The sequence below is a fragment of the Mastacembelus armatus genome, chromosome 1 (assembly GCF_900324485.2).
Source record: "Mastacembelus armatus chromosome 1, fMasArm1.2, whole genome shotgun sequence".
NCBI lineage: Eukaryota > Metazoa > Chordata > Actinopteri > Synbranchiformes > Mastacembelidae > Mastacembelus > Mastacembelus armatus.
Genome location: NC_046633.1, coordinates 13753800 through 13779110, shown reverse-complemented (window position 1 = coordinate 13779110; position 25311 = coordinate 13753800). Strand labels below are relative to the sequence as shown.

Genomic DNA, 25311 nt, shown 5'->3' with positions numbered 1-25311 from the left:
CTGCTACTCGAGAGTGGTTGAGGACATTACCCTAAATGTGTCACCAACCTTAACCAGCCTTGAGCTTGACTGGCCATATTAGGCATTCAAGAAATCAACCTCTTCTTATTCTGTCTAATAGAATGCTCTTAATGCGTGACATACCCAAAAAGCACTCTTCCATCTCTCTTAACCACTTTCTCACTCCGTCTCTCTCTTTCCCACTGCCATGCTTTGTGGGTTCTCCCACAAAGTAGATGTTTCTCATTTCAACTGCCACCATAAATCTTTGCCTTTATAAATTGTACTTTGACTCCAGTTGGGATGTTGGTTGTGATAAGGGTGTGGCTGAGGACGACTTTGGAATACTTTTCTTTGTCGGACAGTCTTCCTGTTTTACCTCCATTTCTTCTTCTTCTCCTAAAATATGTCCCATGATATTTGGGTATCACTAAGCACCTCATCAAGGGGTCACTTAATCTCAAGCACAAAACTTTTTTACAAACTGGTATGTATCATAAATAGTACGAGAAGCATTAGAATAACTGCAAAGTTTAAATTAATCCAGAAAACCAAAACCCTGTATTTTTGATATTAAATTAAGAAAAAAAGAAAATTTCAGTAGAAAATGTGTATTGTGCCATAAATCAGATTTCCAAGAGACAATGGACCAAAAGCTTTAAAGTACCCTATTCATATTTTATAACAGCATATCTGTTTAGTGTGACATTTGTTATTAAAATACACAAATTTCTAACATAGACATTCATGATTTATGAAATAAATGTGTAATCCACGTTAATAACATTTCATAAAAGTGTATTCATATGAATAAATAATACACTACTGCTGTTAGCTTCATGGAACAGCAAACCAATCTCAGATATGTACGCAAAATCAAAACACTTCTGCTTGTTAATGTTTTTTCCCCTCATTAGTTCATGCTGGCTTTCCCTCTGGATTATGTATTTCACTTGTATAAATAAGTGAAATTTTCAAAATTTTATCGGACATAATGCTAAAAGAAATTAAAAAACCTGTACACAGTTTCTTCTGGTTTGAATAGAGCACAGTATGTGTCAGCAGGGTCCAACATGCACAGGTATAAAGCTCAAAACCATTTTGTCCCAAATGGTAAAAAATATCCATGACACAGCTGGAGTGGTAATCCTGTCCAGAGTTCAGACGATGTACGTGGGGAGCTCTGTGGAGAATTTCACATGTACATGAGGTTTCATACATCCTGAGGGAAAACAGGAGAGAGAATGATATAAGTATCAGAAGCAACATAAGACATACATTTTACTTATTGAACCTCCTTTCATTTTTTTTTTCTTTTTTTGATTATTAAGTCATTCTCATTCTACAACTTTGTTTCCACTCGGGACGTTGTGTAAAATGCAAATAAAACAGAACGCAATGATTCAGTCATTTAACCCCCATATTTGATTCCATATTGAAAAAGGCAAAATATGAAACGAAAGTATGAAATTGTTTTTGACATTGATGTCAGTTACACATTTCAAAAAAAGTTAAGAAAATGTGTTGCATCAACTCACTTCAAGTCACTGATGAGAGCTAATTCCTTTAGTTCTGAAAGCAAAACATTTTTCTATTCTTCTTTTCCATGCTTGATACAGGACTTCAGCTACTCAACTTTTTCACATTTTTCCATTTCATGATGCACCAAATATTTTCAGTGGGTGAAAAGTGTGGACTCCTGATGGCCCAGACTCTTTTACTATGGACCCATACTGTTGTATTATGTGTAGAATGTGTTTTGCTATGTATAGATGATATAGATACTGACCTGTTGCCAATTACCCTTACTCTAGCTGTGAGATGTTTCACCAGGTGCACACACCTTTTCCAGTCTTTTGTTGAAAACATACAATTTTTTTTAGAATGTGCTTTTCAGAATAAGCTTATATAAACAAAAATATAAAATCATAACAACAGAAACATAACATTACAAATGTTACAGTTACTAATTGATTGATTTTTATTTACAATTCCATTCCAAGTGATCAACGGGCAAAGTCTGAGGGGAGCTACTGCATAGGGTGCCAGTTCTGTGGGTTTGTAAAATATGCAGCACCTTTTACATTGCACCTAGTCATTTCAATAAATAAAAGTGTAAAAGATATGATTAGTGGAGCTTTAAAGCTGCTATTAGACTTGAAAGTTTGTTGGCGATAATATTTTAGTATACATATTAGACATAATATGGATGAAAATAATAATAGAAATAATAATAAGATGAAGATATTATGGATTATGTTTTAAAACGATGAGAGGAAAAGTAAGACTATGTACATTTTTTAAAAGCAATCACTGTGGGCACAAGTTAAAATTACAACATAAACCCACAGTGGATGCTAAAACATAGTGTACCAGTAGCTTGAAATGAGATGAAACATCATGTGAGTGACATGCAAAATTTGACAATGAAATTTTTTGCTAATTATTTTTGCTATTGCTGATTGCTAATTTATTTTTGACCTTCCATAAAGTACTGGTCAGTTTTATTTGTATCATAAAGGACACAGTAGGAGACTGTGTTACTTTTTCTCTTAAAATGTACACAGCCACACTTGGAAAAAATATTAAACGGAAAAATGTGAGTATGCTAAAAATATGGTTGCATTCCTTACTGACAGACAGTAGTGTTAATTGATAGGGTTCAGAGTCCATAAAGTGAAGAAAATTTAACCCTGATAGTCTGTATTCATCGATTCACAGAAGACTTAACAATATATGCACTGCCAGTGTAACGTTTAGACACTGGAAATCCATTGACAACTGGCTGGTAGTGAGTTTATTTTATGTTAGGCCACTGCAGTAAAATATGAGAATGTACAGACAGGCAGCAAATTATAGGAATGAGATATAACAAATTGCAAGGCTCACTGAATGTTTTAATGAACATGAAAATCATATGAATCATATCCTGTGGTCTGAACAGTCACCATATCTCCACCAAACTGAGCACCGCTTGGTAGCAGTGTGCTCTAGTAACATATAAAATTTATTTGCAATGTACAGACCTACTGAAGCTTTTCTGGGCATTTTGTGGAACACCACCTTTATTGGAGACTTTATATTGGTTTGGTTTGTTTTTATGTGTCACCTGTCTGCATTCTCAGGTGATTAAAGGCTGAGAGTACCGAGGGGAACATTTAATTAATTGTTAATTGTACTATTGAAAAGTATTTTTCATTTTACTCATGTTTGCTTAGCTCTCATTCACCCGTGGATTGGACCATTCACTTCTGAGAAACACACAACAAAAACCACATGATGAGTCTTATGAAACAACATTTTAAAATGATGGCATGAACTAAGTAATGGAGAAAACAAATTGAATTCCAGCCACAGATAAGTGTCAAACCACAGTGGACATTTACCGATGGGCCGTGAGCTAAACTCTGTGTCCAGAATCTCCAAAGAATGTGCCAAGTCCTGCTGTGAGCTGGGCGTGGCCTCTGTTGGATTAGCTGGACTCATCATTTCTTGTTCTTTTTCGTTCTGCATCTGCGCATAGACATTGAGGCCTGGGATCTTCCTTGAGGAAAGATTTACAGTGAGGCAAAGGGATAAAGGCAACTGCCTAACTAAAACAGAGAGCAAGGACACAGTCAGGGCCTAGTTAGTGTGTAAGTCATTATTTACACAAATGCTAAAAGTAATATCTGTAAATCTGAAGTTTTATTCTATCTCTGCTTATCTGTAAATTTTCATAACCCTTCAGGTCCATTTCCCTCAAAACTGTACCATGGTGAGGAGACATAATTTAACATTTCAGAAAGGTCAACTTCCTACGTTCAAAGGGCTCAATATTGATAGCAGCTGAAGGCTGACTGGCATTTCTTTTTTCTTTTTTTTCTTTTTTTTTTTGCAAAGAATGACATGACAAAAGAATTACCACAGGATCTACTCAGATGTGTGAGGTAAAAGGAAACCCTCCGCTGAGGAGCAATGGGTATGCCAGCAGAGATGTCTGACAGGCAGCTATCAGCCTCCTCTGTAGCCTCACAGGCAGTTTTTGTTTACTGAGCTGTCAGGATATCTTAACACCTTTCACCGTCTCCCTATCGTGTATGATGTGACAACTATATAGACATGACATTTCATGAGCACTTTACCTCTTGAATTTGTAGATGACAAATACAGCTAAACCCACAACCACTACTGATAGCAGCATTAGCATAGCAGAGCCACTGTGGTTCTCACTGGTGTCCACTAGGGGTGCTGCAGAGAGAGGGAGACAAGAACCAGAAATTACACTGCGACAGCTAACGCAACCTGTATTTCCACCCTGCTGAATTATGCAATGAAGAATAAAAAGCATAACTGACACCTATGTAAATCAGAGATGAATCATTAGTATACAGTAGTGTGGACTTTTCTTACTCTTTATCTTATAAGCCTCTTTAGGACAGTAGCAGCATCCCCAATAGGAAGAGGCACGCATACTTGTAACGATGCTCACTCTCTGAATGTCTCTGTGTAGCTACATGGTGGGAGCCAATCAGACACAGGGGTGGGGGTTATTAGTTGGTGGGGCCAGCAAAAATAATAAAAAATACCTGACTGTCCACTTTGTCTAGATTGCCTAATGGTCGATGAACTTTTCTTTACACATTTTCTGTCCCACTTACTGCAAATAGTACTAACACCCTCCTGGGCAGCTCTATACGTACACAAGCAGCTGTGTTTGTTTACCTGCTGATAGGTGTGCTGCATACACAGTGACTTGGACCCCTGGCCGCAACGTAAACTGCACAAGGTTTTGGTTCAGTGCGCTGAGCAAAAACTCAGAGAGCTGTTGGGACACAAAGGGAGTTCATGATTGGAAATGCATAGTTTTATTTTGCCCAAAAAAGCAAAATGCTACTATTGCTAAAGGTCATCAGTCTCATCTATCTTCTGACTTGTCATTTATTAACTGTGTTCTGACATTTCATAGCAAATCTGTTTGCAATCCTGATTAATCAATCAATTTATTAATACCAAACTGACAAATAATTGAGTCTAAATATCACGAGCTCTTGACAGTGCTTCCAAAGGTGTTCTGGTGTAAATGTCTGCCTAGTCAGCTTGTGAATGATTGCCCAAGCACAGAGGGTGGACAAAAGCATCTAAGTACAATACATTTAATAGTCTATTTATATTTTAATGTGAACTAAGGAAACGGGATCTTTGGAAACCACTGAGCTACAATAATTTACAGTATGTCTGGCAAAAATACATTCCACATTATAATGGTTCATTGTAAGGATGATGTCACGTCCATATTTAGTCTCCATTTAGCTTTATTTTGGCCTCCAACATCACTGGAAAGAATATGTAGCTATTAACTGATGAATGCGCCATTTTGTGTACACTAACTTTGTGTGCCCCCTGTTGGTGCTGGGAATTTCACATACAGCATGTTTTGAAAGCTATTTCTGTGCTTATTATAGCCTGAAACAATGTTTACGAAGCTGTGTGTTTGCAGATTTGTCTGTTCTGGGCTACTGTAGAAACATGGTAACACAACATGGCTGACTCCGTGAGACCTGCTCCCTATGGAGATTTTGAAAGTTCATTGCTGGATTAAGAAAATGCAGTGGATGGTATTTCCTGGTAATTACACACTAATGGCAACATATTTATGTATAGTATATTACATTTCTACTAAGAGATCACTCTAAATATTACACATTTGTAAGCACCCATGACCCAAAATCCCTGACTGCCTCCACCAACAAACTCATTTGAGCTTTCCTGTTTCTATAAGAGTCTTTGTTTGTAGGACTTTTCACTGTGATGCATAAAGCATATGATGCAGCCTCACTTGATCTTCTGTACTGAGAACATCTAACTTTGATATAAATCAAGCAGATTACCCTGACCCCAAGGTAAACTATAGAAAGCCAGAAACAATCTTATTCACTCTCCATCTATTTCCCCACATAGATTTTTTCACTCACGCAATTTTAAATCTCTATCCTGAGGCACTAATCCTATAATACAATATACAATATAAAAATGAAATGTCTTTTTAAGTGATATTCCACTATCACAAAAGAGCTTCTCTATTTAATCTGTACACACAAAACAAGCATATGCTGCATGGAGAAGACACAAACCAAACTGAATCAACCAAAATCCTCCATTTTCATTCTGCAGATCCCAGTTTTTTCTCTGCAGAGGGTTCATTCATCTTATCTGCCTCATTTGCCAAATTAGTTGTGATATGAGTAATTTCTGTCGTCATTCATCCCCCCGTTTATATTTCTAAGCAGTTTAAATTTAGACTATGCTATGACTGATTACTTTTTCCACTGTATACCAGGGTCAGTAAATCTATTATACATTCTAATAAGCAGAGCATGCTCTACACTTTTAAGATGCCAACCTTGAATGAAGATGTATTGCTGATTTCAAGGTGAGAGGATCTTTCCAGTTGATCAACCAGGTGTAGGTGGGGAGGGAAGAGGAAAATCAAATTGATTTCCTTCCCAGTTTCTCTCTCTACACATGCCCCTGGAATTTTCCCATTATTATCAGTCATACCTATTACGTGATACTCTGAGCTAATTTGGTCTGTCTTGATATGCTGGTGATTTAGTGAACTGATCAACCATGACGATTTCTTTGTCTGAATTTTTAAGCTCTTTCAAGACTGCAGTTCCCACACCCGCCCACCTTAACACCCCACAGGATGTGACTTGAGGGAGTTTAAAAGTCACTCCCCCTGATATCTTGTTAATACTTGTCCAGATTATTGATGAGTCTACTTCAGTTTCCCCAGGCGTGTGCTAGATTTAGACTCTTGCAAAAACCTGACCATATTTCAGAAGAAAAACACTGACATCTGCTGGAAAAAGGAGAAACTTAAATTTAGGAGTATTTTTCAGGGAGCAATTACACGGCAAGCTATTGTTTGAAAGAAAAAAAAAAAAACATGATTAAGAAAGCAGAAAGAAACAATGTTTTAGACGTGTGGTGTTCTATTGAGATAACACATACTGGCTTGTACCATGTTGTCTTACCTGATCTAAATGAGCAGAGGTCTTCTCTGGTTTCCCCTCAGTTAACTGTTTGTCAGGCAAGAGGAAAAACTCTGCTGTTGTGGGTAAACCTGGAAGGACAGTGACTAGAAGCTGATCCTCTCTCACTCCTGTAGCCTAGGGGAACAAGAGGGAAAGGATTGTTGGAAGAGTCCTCTAGCTCAGGCAGAACCACTACGCTTTCATAGCACAGACTGAAATCACTCCATGACTCCAAGTATCAGTAACTGTCCTGTACCAAAACTAACACTGAATGCTTGTTTTTGAGTCATAGGTATTCTTTATCTTTTTGCAGAGTTTATGATCTTAATCTGAATGTCTCTACTGTTAGACGTGGAATTCTTCCCACAGAGGGCAGACCCAAAATAAGAGGAACAAGCAAAGGTCTTGTAGTGTATAGCCGCTTTTGTTTGCAAGTAAATTTAACATTTCTTACCAACTGGTTGTTCAGGGCAATATGTTTTTCTGCCTTTCTGGCTTCTTTACTTTTTGGATGGATAGCCACATCCAAGGAAAGTGTGTAAAAATAGAAATGGGAAACAGCAAGCCTGCCTCAGTCCAAAGATAATAAAATCCATCTAAGAACCTTTAAAAGCTCACTTCTTGTGATATATTCCTTGTTTAAACCATAGAAGTACTGAAGTCAAAACCAAAAGTCACTGTTTTTCTGTGGTGTTATTTGTTGGACTATTTCACATGACAACAGATATTCCTCAATTTTAGGCATTAAAGAAAGTTTTTTTGGTATCAGTTAGAAAACCAAGGTAAATGTATTGGCACTTTATCACAAATGGATTATTGAGCTGGCCTAGACAGCATAGACCCAGGGGCCCCACATCCAAAGCCGCAGTATGAGATGAGCGTCTGCCATTATATGAAAACTATCTGTTATATTAGGATTTACATTACATACATTTATATTAGTATGACTGTAGTATGACAACATTTAAGTCTGCAAATCTATGTTTCCTATATTTGTAAATAATATTTGTAATAGTCTTACAGTATTTTGTATAAAATTTGTGGAGAGGATTGTTAGTATTGATCAGCTGTGGCAGGAAACCTTTAAAAGGAGTTATACGGCCTCTTCAGCATGAATAAAACACTGAAGGTCAGGTGCAGTTTTAAACCAACACGAGCCCTTGGCAGTTATAATTAACCTATAAAATGTCACTTAAAAGAGAAAAACTACGACTGAGTGACTTGTTAAGTTATGGGGAGTTCCACTGCACTATGGGCAGGTGGCATTTATATGTCTGTACCCAATGACCCATTATCTCATAATCTGTCCATACACCAGAACATCACAAAACCTTAAACCATAAATTCAGACACTCTATTAACAGCATCTTGTAGCTGAATTTTGATGTATTTATGTTTTTGTTCTACCTTGCCCACAGGAAATCTACAACAAATAGAGAGCATGTCATTTACTGAATACTTTCACTGATTCCAACGAGAGCCTCTGGTTCTTGTTCCAGTTTTTGCTTGGATTTCAGCAGTGGATGTTGTGAATGTGAATGTTTTAAGCTATCATGTCATATTCTCATCTGAAAGTTTTCTCTTTCTTATCGTCTTCTGCCTTCTAGGCTGGGGTTGTCATGAAGAAATGATGTCAGTAACGAACAACAACACAGACAAGTTTACTGAAGATTGAAGAGCTGTGTGTATTTTTCACATCAATTTTGATTTTGCAGGATGAAAAAGTGTAAAAATATGATGCAAGGCTCAGATTGCTACTTCCTAGGAATCAGAAAAGTACTGATGTTCAGAATACCTTGCAAAAACCGTGAATTTAATGAGGCATTCTGTACCAAACATGTCATGTGTGGGTTTGAATTACATATTGGACTTGACAGGTCACAAAGCTTTCAACTCTAAGCATCTCTTCCGGTCAGCGCTGAACACACATTAGGCACATACTGACATTTATTCTTCTGTACACTTCAACATCCAAAACCTTGTTAGGGTATGGCCTTGAACTCACAGACTGTTTGCAAGCCACTGCAATCAGAAAACTCTTGAACTGTTTTCTTTTGCCTCTTCTTCCTTTTGCTGTGTCATTTATCATCATAAAAGTCAGATTTCATGTCTCAAAGCCTCAGGGAGGATACTCTGCACTCATACACTGTCAGGGATCCAGTCAAGCATTAACAGTATTTACCGAAGTATACCAGTGGTTTCCATAAAAAAATGATCTGAACTTTACCTGGATCAAAGCATTCTTGATTACCCGGCTCACATCCAACCTCCATTCTGCAACATCAGGGTTGTGGTCATCCAGGTTAGATGAAAAAGCAAGCAGATGAGATCGGAAATATTCTACAGGGAGTGAAGTAAAGACATGAGTTGCTTTTACTTTTCTTCTGTCAATGCAGAGTTCAACCTTTAGATTCAGCTCATGGACCCTGAAATCTATTTCATCTATTACCATCTTCTCTAGAGGATAATTATTTCATTACAACTTGGGTTTTACTTTCACTGTTTTTGCTATCACTTCAGCACACACCAAAGTAACTACTGAGATTAAGGAGTATAATTGCATGCTACAATATAGTAAAGAAAAAGGTCAGACTATCAGAGAGGCTGTAAACAATCCATCAGATTATCCACTTAATGTCATGTCATAATGTCTGCTGATCCTAAACACCAATATAAAATTTGGCATGTAAAAAAGATATTATGGGCCAAGGATTTTATTAGTATCTGACTATAAATCATAATGAGGCATAGTAATCATGGAGACCATAGCGTTCAAATTCAGTAAGATGCTTGAACAAGCTCTAAAATTATTATTATATTAGTACAACCACAAATTCAATTTATGCATCATGGATGTTTACAGTGCACAATTAGGACAAACACTTGGTCTTAATTTTAAAGGAGTTAATTAGGTGGTTTGTTTAAAGATGTCTTATAATGTGACTGCATGTTTCTTGCCTCATTGGACTTTTTAGTCATGTCAACTTGGTCCAGGATCCCAGCAATTAAATTAGTTTGAACTGACATATAAACCCCTGGGCAGGGCACATTACTTTAGAAATTACCTATAAGCCATTAAAAACAACAATGGGTCTTTAACATGAGAACAGCTATTTATAAAGAATGACTTATTAGTGTTATCACTGTGGGAGTACAATACTGTCATTACTAATAGAACAGATAGGAAAAAACAACAAAAGTAAGACCTGGAAGTTTGTAATTAAATGGAACTGTCCTCTAATCATCTTTGTTCGGTATATTGTGGCAGCACACACTGAACTACAGTGCAAAATCCCAGTGGAGCTGCATTCAGAGATTTAGATCATCGGCTCACCGTGGACAGCGATGGTTTTTCTGTCCTGCAGAATAGTATTCCCTGCAGACACCTGCACAGTGACTGTATTGATGCCTTCCCGGGAGAACATGCATGCTATACTTCCCTCTAGGGTGATTACTGGCTGGTGAGGGAGAGAGAGAGGGAGAGAGGGAGATGTTGTGAGTCAGAGTGTGGGGCTTCCCAAGAGAGACCCTTATCATAGGCTAGTTAACATCTCACATTGTTGTTATTTACACTACAGAGGTGTCAGCCTGCTGGTGCACTCACAAATACACACAAGACACACAAATATGTGTGTGCATACAGCATCATGGCCTGCAGAGAGTTCCCTGTGCAACACCAGCAACTTCTTCTTGTCATTACTCATTTCTCCATTTGCTCTTCAAATAACTATAAAATGCTAATACTGCTGCAGTTTATTACCAACCTACATAACTGCTGTCCTTGTAGAAAGCCACTGTTGGTGTTGAACAAACACATTTATACAGCAGCAAAAGACAGATAGTGAGAGTGGAGCATTTCTACATACAAAGCTTCTAGCATACAATACAACTGCTTGTCTTGATCACTAAAAATATAACTTTGTCTCCCAAACACCATGCACAAAAACTGCCAAACTCCACAGTACTGGGATTGCAACAGACGTTCTATGCACACATATCTGGATGCATAATACTGAAAATGTCTACATGGCCACATACAATAAGGGTTTCATAGAAAAAAATTGTAAACTCTGTGGAATTGGTTGGATAATTTCTGCCTGGCAGCTTTTGGGGCATGAATAAATGATAGATAAACTTCATTGCATATAAGTAATTAAGCTTGTTGGTGTCTGCAATGCACTGCAATTTTTAGCAAAGCTATTTAAGAAAGCCACAGTGCAACCTGGATCCACAAAAATAGCTTAACAAAAAATGATTCTCACATTTTGGAGCAGAAGAGTCAGCAACCTACTTAATTGCAAATGAGCAAAGGTATACCAGAAGACAGCGCAGGGGAGTCCCGAATGTACAGTACCTCAGTGTTATTTCCGATCCACCAGATATAGGTGACTGTTCCCACTTGGCTGGGCCATAGAACAGCAGTCAGGTTCAATTCCTTATTCCTCACTGCCACAAAGGGAGCTGAGAGATGGATATACTCCAGCTGACCTACTCAAGCACACATATACATCACGGCGTGAGCTCAGTGCACTGCAACACAATGTGCACAGTTAAATAAAAAAGAGGAAACAACTTTATCGTTTCACATGAAAAAAAAAGGGAGTGTAGGTTTATACGTGGTGAGGGGGGTGAATTTGTTCAGAATTCTCGCCTGTGCTGGGACTGTTGGCTGCCATCTGTGTGTTATTTTTCATCTGTGGCAGCCCTGAGCCTGCGGTGACTCTATTTGTATTGTTGGCACACAGGATTGACAGATTGGTGGGAGCAGGCAATCCCTGATCAATAAGTCAGCTCCGTTACATCTGTCACCCTCCGAATACACCGGGGTGGTCAGACCTGCTACATGTGAGGCTGCAGCAGCTTCCATGGGCTGAGCGGCTATGAAGCATAAGCAGACTTGAGTGGAAGTGTAATGGGATTTGTTCTATCTGACTTGTTTGTTTGGCTGTGTTCTGTGAAGAGATAAAGTACAGAGCAGGGCACACTGTGTGCAAGCTGACAGCTGCAATTTCACTGAATGTGATAAAGAGTGGAAAACAGAAAGAGCACATAAACTGAAGAAACTCCTGTCTAAATAAATTCACAAGCACATCTGTATACACCAATCTTACAAAACTCTTCAGTATCTCACATGTTACATGCAGGTAGAGCAAGGCTGTCTCTGAGCCGAGGCTGTTCTCCCCTGTGGCAGTCACCCGGTAGATTCCCACAGCTTTATAGATGTGTTTGATTCCATCCTCAATAGAGCTCACATTGGAATATGTCAGAGCATGGCCATCTCCAAAGTCCAGTGTGATGCTTGTCCTCGCCCCGTCACCCTATGCAGACAAACACTTTCAGGAAATCTGAAGGTTTTGGCCATCTTTCAACTACTCAAGCTTCAAGTTAAACCAGCACAGGACAATTTTTCTTCCAGAAAGTGTTTTCTGTAGTCAGTTAGTAACACTTTGACACTTTTACTGAAGGTTTAACTGTGGTTGTCACTGGGGTCATTATTTATAAAAATTTATTGCACGTAGTTTTTTTTTTTCTTTCTTTGCCTTTTTTACATCAGCCCAGCCAATTACAACAAAGGAGCTCTTCTTACCACTTTCAGGTGGTATCAGGTGTCACCATCATAATTTTTGTTTCTAATTAAACAAACTGAACTAATAAGGACAAACATAAAGGTGGACTGTATATAAAGATGTAAGATATAACAGCATCCAAAATTGAAGCCACCGTAAATCGATTTCCCCCTGGTGGCTGGTTGTAATATGTGTCACAAAACCCGCCCCCTTTATGTTAGCTGAAGGGGCGTGAGCCAAACTAGTAAGTAGAAATAAAATAAATGTTTCCGAAAACTAATTTCCACCATTTTAGGTGCTCAAGTGGTCATTGTTTGGTTTTAACAAGTTATAAAAAGAAGTGTACTTTAGATGATTGGCAGCCAGTATTGATAGCCTGAGACAGCCCTATTCCTCTGGTCAATAACGCACAAAATGTGGTTGTAAAATGCTTTAATGCCTGATTTCCTCCCATGCTATGGTGCATGGTCGATAAGGTGCTGCACTGTTGCACCCCACATATATTAATTTGTCTTATGTTTATTTTTACTGTCAGCACATAAAACATTTGTCAGAATTTTTAATTATGTTATGCCTGTGTTTCATGATTATTTTTTTGTTTCCTTAATCAGTTTCCTCGATCAGTTATTTTAGCTGCCAGTGTTTTATTTTTTGCTTCTGTGAGACATTTTATATGGCTGTTTGGTTGCCTTACCAGTCCTCTTCTCTTACATGTGGTAATAAATGTGCATGTCACATTTCAGTCCTGTTGGATGTGAATTAAAATCAGTGTTAAATCTTTATACTACATCTCTGCTCAGGCTACATTTTGTTAGTAGTGACAATACGATGAGTTAGCATGTGAGTACAATATGGGGACGTGCACAATTGTTTGGTGTCTATAGAAACAATTCAGTCAGGGGACATTTACTAAAATTAAACAGCAGCAGGCACACCTGACAACATCAGACAGTTACAATTTTTATTGGGCTATGTTTTAAACAATTTAACTGTGATGCATTTTTTTCACTTAGCAAAAGAGCTAAATAGTAGAGTGACAAAGCACAGTGTCAGCATGTCACTTCCGCTTCACTGTGAGTGTGTGATCAAAGGGAATACTGCTTTCTGAAACTATTAACTTATAGCATGTAATGTCAAGTTTTACAGGAAATATCTGAGGCTTTATTCTTGTTTGCATTATGAATAAAATGACATTTACTTGGTGTGACAGTCCACGAGGCTTGCTGAAAAGTGCAGTAAACAGCTTACCTCCTCCAGAAAAACAAGGAAGGTGACATTGGTGCCTAATGTTGCCGTCAGCATGCCCTCACTGGTGACCAGGTGGAGACCTTTAGGTGCTTGGATGGGACACTGCTGTCTCTTGGCTGTGTACTCCACACTGACTCCAGCTGTGCAGTTATTAGAGACCACTTTTCTGTAGCTGGAGGTAGAAAAACAACAGAAAAGGATTAGATGTGAATTATTATGCATTCATACATACCGAAAGCACCAACTCTAGTTACGGTAAGTTACTATTCTCTAACATAATCTAATATAGGTATCCATTCCAGTAATTGTTCATGTTCAATACTGTTTAACCACAGAATTCGTCTTCCCTAAAATATGTAGCATGTTGTCTATACATTATATATAAAAAATTAAAAAGATCTGCCTTTCTTCGTGTTAAGTGTCAGCAGGAATGCTGTTTGTGTGTGGTGAGCAGGCGTGAACAGAAACTTAAACAAGGTGCTCTTTGACAGGTAATCTAAAATGTGGAGAGAATGTCAATGTTTCTGCAACAAAGACCTTTACTGAGGTTCCACCTTGAAAATGTAACATTTTCAAAAACAAATGTGCAAGTATTGAGCAAAGCTTTGAAATTTCTGTATAATAAAATATTAATTGGTGCAGCTAACCTTGCAGTTCACATTTCATTTAGCTCCAGTTGTAGTTTTATCATTAATAACCTAATCGAAAATAGCACACTTCCTTGACTCTCCAGTTCCTGTTAATCTTTATTTTTGCTTTATTCTGGAGGAGTAGAATCATATTGTAGTCCTCTAGATTAAGCCTGATTTGAACCTCGAATAATTTCAGAATTGAGTTAAATTACTGCCAGATCAATCATTGTTTATTCTTTATTTTAGCTGTCATGTCCATAGAACAGCTACTGAGATTGTTTCTCTGGAAAAGCCATACTGCATCATGCAACATGTATTTCCTCAGCCTGTCGTTGTTGTCCCTGAGAAACACAGTGTACCCTTAGCTATTCAAATCAAATGCCGAATTCATTTTAGACAATGCCTGCAACGCACTCTAGAGTACTTATTCTAGTTTGCTGTCATTCTGTCTGGTGTTTACCCAGTGCTGTTAAGGAAAGTCATCCCTGTGGTGCAACTCCTGGACACTGATGACGGATGGAACCAAAAGGCAGGGGTGCACTTGCCATCGGACCGTCTCTCATAGCCGTAATCACTGTAATGATCCAACAAACAGTAGTGGTTACTCAATCAGGAACCACAGCAGAAACTGACAGACAGAAGAAATGCAAATCTTCCAGAGGATTTGTTCGGGAAATTAAATTCTAAAATCAGATACAGACTACTTCCAGTGTCACAGGTACTTAAATAAAAATGAGTATAAAATGCAAAAGTAGAACAGTATTCTGAGCTAAAAAAGATCACCTACTCTGTCATGATGAATATTGTGGATAAAGTTCTGTTACATATTTGTGGAAAACAACGTGTAAACTTAATGCCATTTTCGTATTGACTGCACAGTAATTACAGCAACTGTTTTTTTTTCACCTCTGGAGATGTTTTCTAAATGCAGCCCATGTGGTTGTTTGTCTTAGAAATTAAAAGGCAGAGCAGCGCTGTCTCCCCCAAATGATAGGGACAAATCGCCTAAATTAGTGAGACATGCACACAGATGCAAAAGTGTTGTGATTGTTAATGAAGGCTATTAGGCCTCGTGATTTATAGTTTTGATGCTTATTGCACGAGTTGCTTCACTGAAGAGACCTGCAGATCTGGGACAAAAGCACGAAAAAAGCAACATTAATACTGCTGATAATTCAAAATGAATGGGTTGCAAGAATGTGGAAAAACACTACCTGTAACCGCAACTGTAATACAATGGGTCACTAGATACAAACAGCTGAGAATTATCACATTTTCTTCTGAACACTTTGTCCTTTAAGAAGTGAACAATGCCTTACAATTAGGTGAAATCAACTGAACATACACGTGCCTACACACACACAGTAGTACAGAGCTTCTATCTTTGTTAAAACCTTCTGCCTAATCCCACCCCTATATTTATAACTGTAAACTAAACCTGATCCTAACCTGAATCCTAAACAAGTGTCCCCACATTCACAAAATATCCTCTCTACCCAGGCATTAAACATTTTTTTATCTTTTCACACAGAGCCATACAAGTTTACACACAGGTACATGTTTGAGCAGTTGAGTGGTTTTCATTTAGCAGCAGCCATGACAATCTCCCTCGAGCTGCTCTGCAATTATAATCTGGAGGATGTTAACCATGACAGTGATTTCTTATCTTTTAATCCTTCACTTAAATCCAGTTTCCTTAAATGTTGGGACATATAGCAAACCTAATTGTACAGGTGGTAAGGATGAAGGCTCAATGGCAAATCCACAAGAAATACCTTGTTTAACACTTTGCCTCTACTATTTGTTTTTTGAACTTCTGTATCTAAAAATTAGGAAAAGTTCCATATTATCCAAACACTTCACAGACATACAAATATAAATATATCAAACATTTCCCCAAGAACAAATCTGGTCTAGTTAGTCTTACTTTTGTAAAATCACAGCAGCGTTTTTAAAATTATCTTCAATTAATTTACTTGTCGACTTTCCTCTGCCTTAAAATTTTTGTGGTCTTTTACTACAGTAAATATTTAAAATGTTTATTGTACTGTACTAGAGACCTGTTTTGTTCTTGACCCAGAATTGCCCACACAGCTCAAACTAGGAGCTGTTTTGGGACAAAGGATGAGTTAATTTCATTAAAAGGAGGGCAAACATTTACTTTCAAATATCGTTGATACTCATTTGAGCAAAGCCCTAAATGCCCAACTGTAGCCTAAATAAAAATATATTTTACATAATGCGTTATCTTAGAATTTAAATCATGTAAAGGTAAACTTTACTGATTTAAATTGCACTTTAAAGATAAAGTTGAGGTGCCCACAAGACATATTAATACCAATCAAATAGAAGCAGAGATAGAAATATCATGACTTGGTTTTTAGTTTAGGTCAAGCTACAAATATCAGGATCCTGCATTTTCTATAAGACAGCTAAGATGTGTATTTTTATTAGATCTACCTTGCCCTGCTAATACATATATAATACATACATAATACACATTCCAAAACCTAGCGTTTAAACAAGGATTAGCTTCTAAGCCCCAGTTGAGATAATCTTGATAACATCAGTTTTTAAGACATGTATCAAAGTCCAAGAAAACATTATTCAGCTGTTTTCATAAGCTGTGTAGCATATCATGACTAGGATTTGTAAAATTCACCTTTAACAAACATAGAGTAGGGCAATTGGGAATGGATAAACAGACAGAAAAATATACCCACCACTCAAAGTCAGCCTCTGTGCAGTCACAAGGGCCTGATGTCATCGACACAGAATACATTGTTCCCATAACACACCTTGATGTGGGCTTCAGTTTCCAGTAGATCCTTTTCACTCCCATAAGGCATGGCTCACCCTGAGCGCCCAATTTCAAATGAGAATCAGGAGGAAAGACACACACAGAGTTGAAAAATGAGCAGTGTTTGTACTGCTTGCCACCATAAATTATTTACATGATGCACCCAGCCAAATGTGCATCACACTGTGTGTGAAAAGCACCATTGGCTTGCTTTACTTCAGCTTGTTGTGCATTTCTGTTCAGCGGATATTTACAGGCTCAAGCAGTGTGGTGTGCTAAACTCAACAACTGTTCTTCCGTGGAAAGTGTCACACTGGAGAATATGCTGCTTGAGTTTTTTTTAGACTTTATTTTGTGATATAGAGCAGAAAGAATAAGAAGGATCTTCAGTCACAAAAGCTGCCAGTTCCAAACCTATTTTTATCCATGTATCTATGCATTGGAAATGAATATATAAATCAGTTGGAGTACAAAAAAAGATGAGAACATAATACCAGTCTGTTCCACTGCATCCTCCATTCGATGCTGCTGCTCTGTTCTTTCTTACCAGGAGATTCTGTGTTTGTGCATTAGGTGTCAGTAGTGAGATGCTTAAGAATTCTGGCTCTATCCACGAATAGACTCCTGGCTCATGAAAATGTCCTTAACCTTCCCAGTGGTCTTAAAACACAAAGCTATCCTCTGTTCTGAGGTGGTGTTTAGTTTCTACAGCAGACTACAACCTGCACTACTTCTGCATATTGGTAGGTTAGCCCTTTAATTGGCTTGGACTCTTGTCATCTTCCATGCTATATGTTTTGATCATTTGCCTGCTCTGAGCATATGGATGTCTAAACCAATTACAGAACTGGGCCATGAATAAAGGCATGCTCTAAGTCTCTGGCTCGACTTCAGGCCTGGCCAGGTTGAGGGGTGTGTGGACTGCTTTAATGTATGCAAGAAGATGGGGTGGGTTCACTAAAAGAACATCAACCTGATCCAGTAGAGAATCTGCATAAGTGCTTAAGGAGATTAGCATTGTCTACCTTTAGGACACTCTCTATATACCCAGACTAAAATCAGATAAGGTCAGCCAGTGATCCCACATTATGCTGACAATGAAGCCTGGCACTTGACCAAGGGATCTAGCTAAGGCTAACCTCTCATCTAAACTTTAAGAAGCAGTAGTACAGAGAAGGAAAGAAACTTTGGATGACTAAACTTTCAGTGGTGGAATTGACGCTTGTCTTGTTGAAGTCATTAATACATCTGTACCTCTAAAGTTACTTTGAGACGTGAGTTCTTGTCTCGCAGGAGCCGCAGCAGTACAATAGGACGCAGGGAAGGTGCCAAAATTCAGACTTCTGGGAAAACACTATAGCCTAAATCTATTTCGAGGCTGGCAACTGATTTGTCGACCGTCTGATTATAACGGCTTGCCCTCAGTGTCCATGTAACAACCTTTAAAAAACATACATTACTAGACCATCAAAGAGACATCACAACTGTAGGCAGCTCTAATGCCCACAGCACTACAGTGACTGTATAGGCCTGTCTGTGATGGTGCAAAATGATGACAATTTCTAAATATAAAATTTAATAATCATTAAAGACTAAATGCAGTATTTTTTGTTGGAAATATTGCAATATAAATTTTAACAAAAACATTTAAATGTAATTCCAAAATAAACAAAAAAAAATTACAACTATGATGTAACAATTGTTTTAATGGCAAAAATATAATACATCAAGAGCATATTCACTAAGGTTCTGTCATAAAAATACAGAAAATGCACGAATGTGTTTTTTCAGTTTAAGCTTTTGGTGTCAATTTACTGCCAACTGGAAAAAACATTTTTAGGATGTGAGATAAATAAGTCCAGTCCTTATTTTTGTACTGGCATAAACCGTACCTGGTTGTGTAGGTGCCATGTCTGATAATCTGCCTCCGTACACCTCTTGTTGAAGATGGACCTAAAGTCTATTTTCACCAGCTGCCACTCTGAGCGATGGCTGACATGGCCGAAGATCCTGGAAAACAGCCATGCATGCTGCTGCTCGTTACATACAAAACATGATACACATAATGATCATGCTCAAATGGTGTTTAAGAAGGACATGGTTAATATGTGTTATATTTCTTATTGACAACATATCCCAGAAAATGGCAAAAATAAAAATTAATCCTCTCCAAGTATTGTTTTGTGTAGCTAAAGCTTGATGTATTTTATTGCTCTGTGCCACGGAGCTTCTTTTCTGTCCACAAGTGATTAAAAACACATCATTGTTGCTCTGGGTGACATGTCCCATCAATATGATGACTGTTGGTTTTATAAGTTGATCCCATATTCATGGCCCTGCAGTTGTAGATATTCACTAGTGCACCAAACGTGTAATAACATACCGCTGCAAATATTCCCCAGTAGTACACTAATTACTCCTGTTTAATGTTTCCTAAAAAGTATAGTGCTCATATGTTTATGGAAATTTGTTTAAAAACTAAAAACATCTGCTAGGAAAAGACAGTACACTAGAAAGAACTGAATCTAAAAATAGCTAGCTTTTTTTTTTTACTTTTATTGGGAACATATAGTCTTGTGGCGGAGTACCAGAGATAGGGCTTAAAACATTCTCACAATTGTATGATGCCTTGCCTGAACATTTTAGAAGACAAAAGTGTTAAATGTTCAAACTGCTGCACCAGATCATAAGGTGGAAAGCTGGCTGTCACAGAAGAAGGTAGGGGCACAACAATGGAACGAACATACACTATGTAGATTCAAACGGATGCATCACTAATGAGAGGCTAATTGGAATCATTGAGGGTCCGTTAGCTGGACTACACTGTCTGAGACTCCCAGTTAAAGTGTAGTGTCACCATGGGAGGAACAACAGCAAGAAGAAAGAGAAAAATACATTAGGAAATTATTATAGGAATGTAATTAGTCTAATACTTTATCAATTTAATGAAATGAGCCAAATAACATAAAATATCCACAAGATGTTGTAATAAAAACTACTATATAGCTAAAGCAAAAAATGGTAAATATCCAAAAGGATGGAAATAAAAGAAATTAAAAAATTAAAAATGAAATATACAAAAAAAGTCAGTAATTTGTGATCATTCTGTTTCCTTGCACTTTTGTACACATGATAAATGACAGAAATTATTGTGTATGTAATAAAAAGAAAGCTTGAGAGAGCTGCTTGAAGGTGTCAATGTTGAATTGTTGTATTCACAAAATTACAGAAACGGATGTAGCCATTGTGATGTCTGAAAAGTGTGACTAATCTTTTTAAGTGAATTTTTGGGCATTTTGCCTTTATTCCAGAGTCAGTGTAGTGAGACTATTTTTTTTTTCCCCATTGCGCATTTGAACTAATAAATATACATTTTTCTGAAAAGCTTAAGTTAATGAGAATAAATATGCATATTTTAAACAAATTATTACAAACAAAACAGAATCCAAGGTTATGAGACAAACCAGATAAATATTCCATCTCAAGCTAAATTGAGTGGGTGTGTTTCTCTGCACTGACCCTGTATACCATTCATACCACAACATATTTATCACAATCAATCTGTCAATTAGTTCTCGAGGCACCGAGCCATGACAGGCACTTACTGTAAAATGAGTACAAACTGATAAGAAAACAGTGCATGATGGTCTTATGAAAACTAATGGTATGTCTGCCAGCTGAGAGGCTCCAAATGCTTGAAAACTTAGCACAAACCTGCCAGCATTGTCTGTACACTGCCCCACAGATCCTTTCTACTTGTTCAGACTATTGCTGTGCATTTTCCGATTCTCTCTCGGTCTCTGCCTATCCAGCTGTGTGCCCTATCACTCTCCTGGAGAGCTCACAACAGAGCTGTCTGTCAGTCTCTCATTTATGGCAGGTGTCATGAAACATTTATATAATGGCTGTGGAGACCCGTAGGTAACCCATCCTAAAGTCCTAAATCTCTTCTGCATTAGGGGAGTAGTGCTGTGTCATACCGTATGCATGCACCACAGCTCTGGGGTATTCTAATAATAAATGTGAAAGACACAAAAGAAATCCTTCTAAATCTGCTTTCTGAGGACAGATTGAATCAGACTGACTCTTCTCATTTTTTAATGCTGTTAAAACTTTCTGAAACCAAAGTTTCTTGTCTGTTTTCTCTGACATTTTTGATCATTTCCCTTCATGTTGTTCAAATGGACAGTCCCGCTGTCGCTGGCTGCCAAAGCATTGATCTCCTGTGATCATAATCTGGAGACAGACAGTTCTGATGTTGGGCAGACCTTGACAAAAATCTTTTTTATTCATGAAAAGCAAAAACAGGCAGTCAGGAATGCTGAATCAAGCAGGCTTAAATAGATGCTGGCAGCATAGGCTTGGGTTAAGGCAGAGGACAGCACACACACATTATTGCACGCACCCACAGACACACTATTTGTTGTTACTTTGATTTTTCAGTGTGATTAATAGATTTCCATGTTTGCAAATGCTTGTAACTCACGTCATGATGAGAGTCTCTTCCCCAGGCTCTCCCAGCACCCCATCCACGAACAGAGGCGTGTTGGTAAAGCTGTACTTATTCCACTGCTGTCCTTCGTCAAAGCTCAACCTGGGAACACAAACAGCCTTGGCACAAGGGACCAACACTAATCCCACTACTGTGTGCACAAGCTAATGACCCTAAGAGTTGGCTAACAGCTTTATTTCATATTCAGGACAGGGCTGCAGCACTCTGCTCAGTGAACACTGATCAGTTGCAGCTAAACTCATTATGGTTTTAAACCCAGAAAGGTGAAACTGAATGACAGTAGCGAAAATTTCCCGTGGCTGGCAGGTTTTCTAATGAGAATAAGATCATCCCCCAGTTCTAAAACAAACTTATTTGCCTTTGTTTGACTAACTTAATACTTGGAGCTTCCTCTAAGAAAATTAGTCATGCTTTTACAAATGGCATCTCTGTCATAATGACTCACCACAGGTGTCGGATGGGAAGTGGAGTATGTCTTATTGCAACTAAGGCTCCTCCTTGATCGAGATACAGCACAGCATACTCCTCGTCGAAGATCTGCAGGGACATAAAATAAACTGGCTTGTTACCTGTGTGCATGTCCAACACATGTGCCATATCATTCAAATAAGCAAAATACACCACACAGCCAAGCAAATTATACAATCACAGGGGGAGGATATTCATGAAAACACTAAGATCAAGTGATCACTGAGCTTAAAAAAATTGGCAAGTGTGTGAGTATTAGGCTATATGAAACACAGTGAATGAGGAAGCATCAATCTGGTCTCTGTGAATCTACTTAGCTTATAACTAGCTATCCTCCACAGTGACATACAAAGTGACATACAGCCTCCCAAATATTCAACAGTGTAAAGGAATAAATGAAAGAAATCACAATTAAAACTATGTGGTTTTGTTGAAAAGGGAAAAAATGTCTTGAGTTAATGTTTTTTCTGGATATAAATTTGACATTCTCTAGTCAGCAGAGCACTTTGTCTCTTAGCAACGTCAACTTTGAAATGTCCATCAACTGCTGCCATGGGAAATGTCCATCCACTGTTTTAAAGTAATATTAGATGCTATTTGGACAAATAATTTCAAATGTAGCATCTTAAGAGAAATAAAGAAAAACATGCCCCAAAAAAATGCAGTGTCATTACACGTATCCCTCTATATTTCACAAAAAGAATTAAAATTTCCATTCATCTTTAACAACAGGACATTATTACAATAAAAACAAAAAACTTCACCTGTCTCCATGTGTTTCCTGCATCCGAGGTGATAAACACACTGACGTTGCTGGAGGTAAGCTCTGAGCCAATTGAGCCTGGGGGTGTGACAATAATTCAAAGAACACACAGATAAATACAGTACAGTAAATGTCTGCGGTAGGGACAGTGTATCGTGCAAAATTGGAAATAAATTCTATTTAAGATCGAATAAATCTCAAATGTTATAAAGTGCTTTTACATTGACAGTGGTGATACAGCAGGGACTCCAGGCTGCAGCTGCACAATAGGGCTCTAATTACAGTACTCCACAAGATCTGCTGTGCACTGAGACATTTGCCCATACTCCTAAATTAACCAATAAATCCAGATTGCTGTATTCATCTTTCAGCATTTCTGACCATATTAAGACAAGCTTTCCTATTGCTGTGTAGACTTCCGTAATTGCTTTAATTTAGCCCATAATTGGTGCCAGGTGGTTACACACAAGGATGGAAAGTAGTGTGAGTGTTTCAGACGCATGCTCATTAAGGAACAATTTCCTTTACAATCCCTACATTAAGAAACTAACCTAAAACCAGATTAAAAATTTCTATTGACCTCCACTCTGTAGCTTCAACACAGCCCCTTCACATGATTGAAAGATATATTTAAATCCAGACACACATATCTCTAAGATCTTTGCTCCCGAATCCCACTATCTTGTTCCCAGATTCTGTACTGAAAGAATAAAGTATACTCAGCTGTCACCCAGATTTCATAGAATGGTACTTAATGCTTCACTGTTTGATCTGGCCATATATTTCCTCACTTTTCATCACTATGTGTTAGACACTGAAAGCAATGACCGGACTGTTACGTGCTGAACTGGGAGCCGCACATATGTTTGTATTTCATATGTCTCTCTGGTCGTTGGGGTGTCTCTTTGTCCTTTTATAGGTAGTACTACATCATGATTGGTTGACATGGACCTCAATCAGATGGTACCGATAATGGTTCACTGCCACTGGCCACATCATGGATCATCAGCCAACACCTGCTATAAAGTTATACCACTGGCTGACCAAAAGAGACTTTTTTTTGGCTGTTGTGTAGAGCTGGATTAAGTTGCTGAGATCCTTAGTTTTGTGTAGGGAGATTACCTATGAACACTGTTGGAGTTTCTGAGTAGGTAAGTCTGGAGTACCCTATACAATGTGCACTCATGTAGGTAACTCCTTTGTTAAACACATTAAGTAAGCAGTTGGTGCCTTCTGTTACCTGGGTTTTGGAGCAGTTTAGCAGGCTTGTTTTCATTTCCTTTTTTGCTCAGAGGCAGGACAATAAGGTCCTGTTTTTTTTTTTTTTATTTCTATTTATTTAAGGCACAACGACCCATTCTCTCCTCCCACATTTTATCCCTTTGTCACATTGAAATGAGATATTAAGTGGAAGTGGTAGTTAAGACTCCTATGCCCAGTGAGTTATTGCTCCTCCTTTAGTTGATGATGATGAAAGACAGACACCCACTACTCCACCTACTCCAGCAGAAGCTCAGATCTATGCTGAGGTCCCTCCTGCCACATTGCTCCGCTTTAATCCTTTAACACCTAAGTTCTTAAAAGTGGTTACAAATATTAAATTGAAAGTTCTGCTGGCTCGATTAAAACTTGATGCACAAGAAAAGTACAACAAGCTGAGAAAGAGCTTTGGTTGCAAATCTGAAGAATGGAATTGGAGGCAGAAAAGGAAAGCTGGAAGTAGAGTCACTAAGAATTTCTTAGGGTCAGAAAACTCCTCAGATTTGAGGTACCCATATCTAAGAGTTTTGATACCAGCAGAAATACTGCTTTGTTAACTACATTTTGTGAATCTGAAGTAAATTCCTATTTTAGCATGTTTGGAAGGATTCTCGTGAATCTACTCCACCTCTCTACTAAATAAATTTAGTGGAATAAAACTAATATTGAAGACCACAATGGAAATAATAAATAAATAGAATTGTAGCAGAGCTGAAATATAAAAAAAAAAAAACAGAAAATGAAAATACTTTCCACCACAGTGTATTACATGGAAAGACTAGCATCTTTCCCAGTTGTTTCATGATCTAAATCATTTAAGTGTGACAAATGTGCAAAAATAACATAAATAAATAAAATAAATGAATAAATAAAAAAGCAGGAAGGGGGCAAATACTTTTTTCACAGCACTGTAGACGACACTCACATTCATCAATTTGGGTCCTCAATCTACCAAATGTGCATATCTTTGGAGTGGGGGAGATTAAATTGTGCAGCACATGGAAAACTTCACATTCAAAGTTAAAAGTCACAGCATCTTAT

General features: G+C 37.9%; 1 protein-coding gene across 6 annotated transcripts in view; it reads right to left on the bottom strand.

Moving 5' to 3' along the window:
- Positions 1-918: 918 nt before the first annotated feature.
- Positions 919-25311, bottom strand: part of sorcs1 (sortilin-related VPS10 domain containing receptor 1) — a 144961-nt gene continuing 120568 nt past the window's right edge. For 2 of the 6 annotated variants that reach the window (XM_026304248.1, XM_026304252.1), the window contains 15 exons: positions 23012-23088; positions 22225-22316; positions 21753-21860; positions 19159-19276; positions 17190-17323; positions 14927-15040; positions 13835-14006; positions 12151-12337; positions 11374-11507; positions 10354-10477; positions 9247-9359; positions 7020-7154; positions 4705-4804; positions 4125-4230; positions 2797-3544 (listed from right to left, as the gene is read on the bottom strand). In XM_026304248.1, the coding sequence (XP_026160033.1) occupies positions 3226-3544; positions 4125-4230; positions 4705-4804; positions 7020-7154; positions 9247-9359; positions 10354-10477; positions 11374-11507; positions 12151-12337; positions 13835-14006; positions 14927-15040; positions 17190-17323; positions 19159-19276; positions 21753-21860; positions 22225-22316; positions 23012-23088 (2033 nt within the window). In that variant the 3' untranslated portion in view covers positions 2797-3225. Of the gene's footprint in view, positions 1223-2796; positions 3545-4124; positions 4231-4704; positions 4805-7019; positions 7155-9246; positions 9360-10353; positions 10478-11373; positions 11508-12150; positions 12338-13834; positions 14007-14926; positions 15041-17189; positions 17324-19158; positions 19277-21752; positions 21861-22224; positions 22317-23011; positions 23089-25311 lie in introns of those variants that run through there. The other 4 variants (XM_026304251.1, XM_026304253.1, XM_026304249.1 and 1 more) reach the window with 4 other exon arrangements.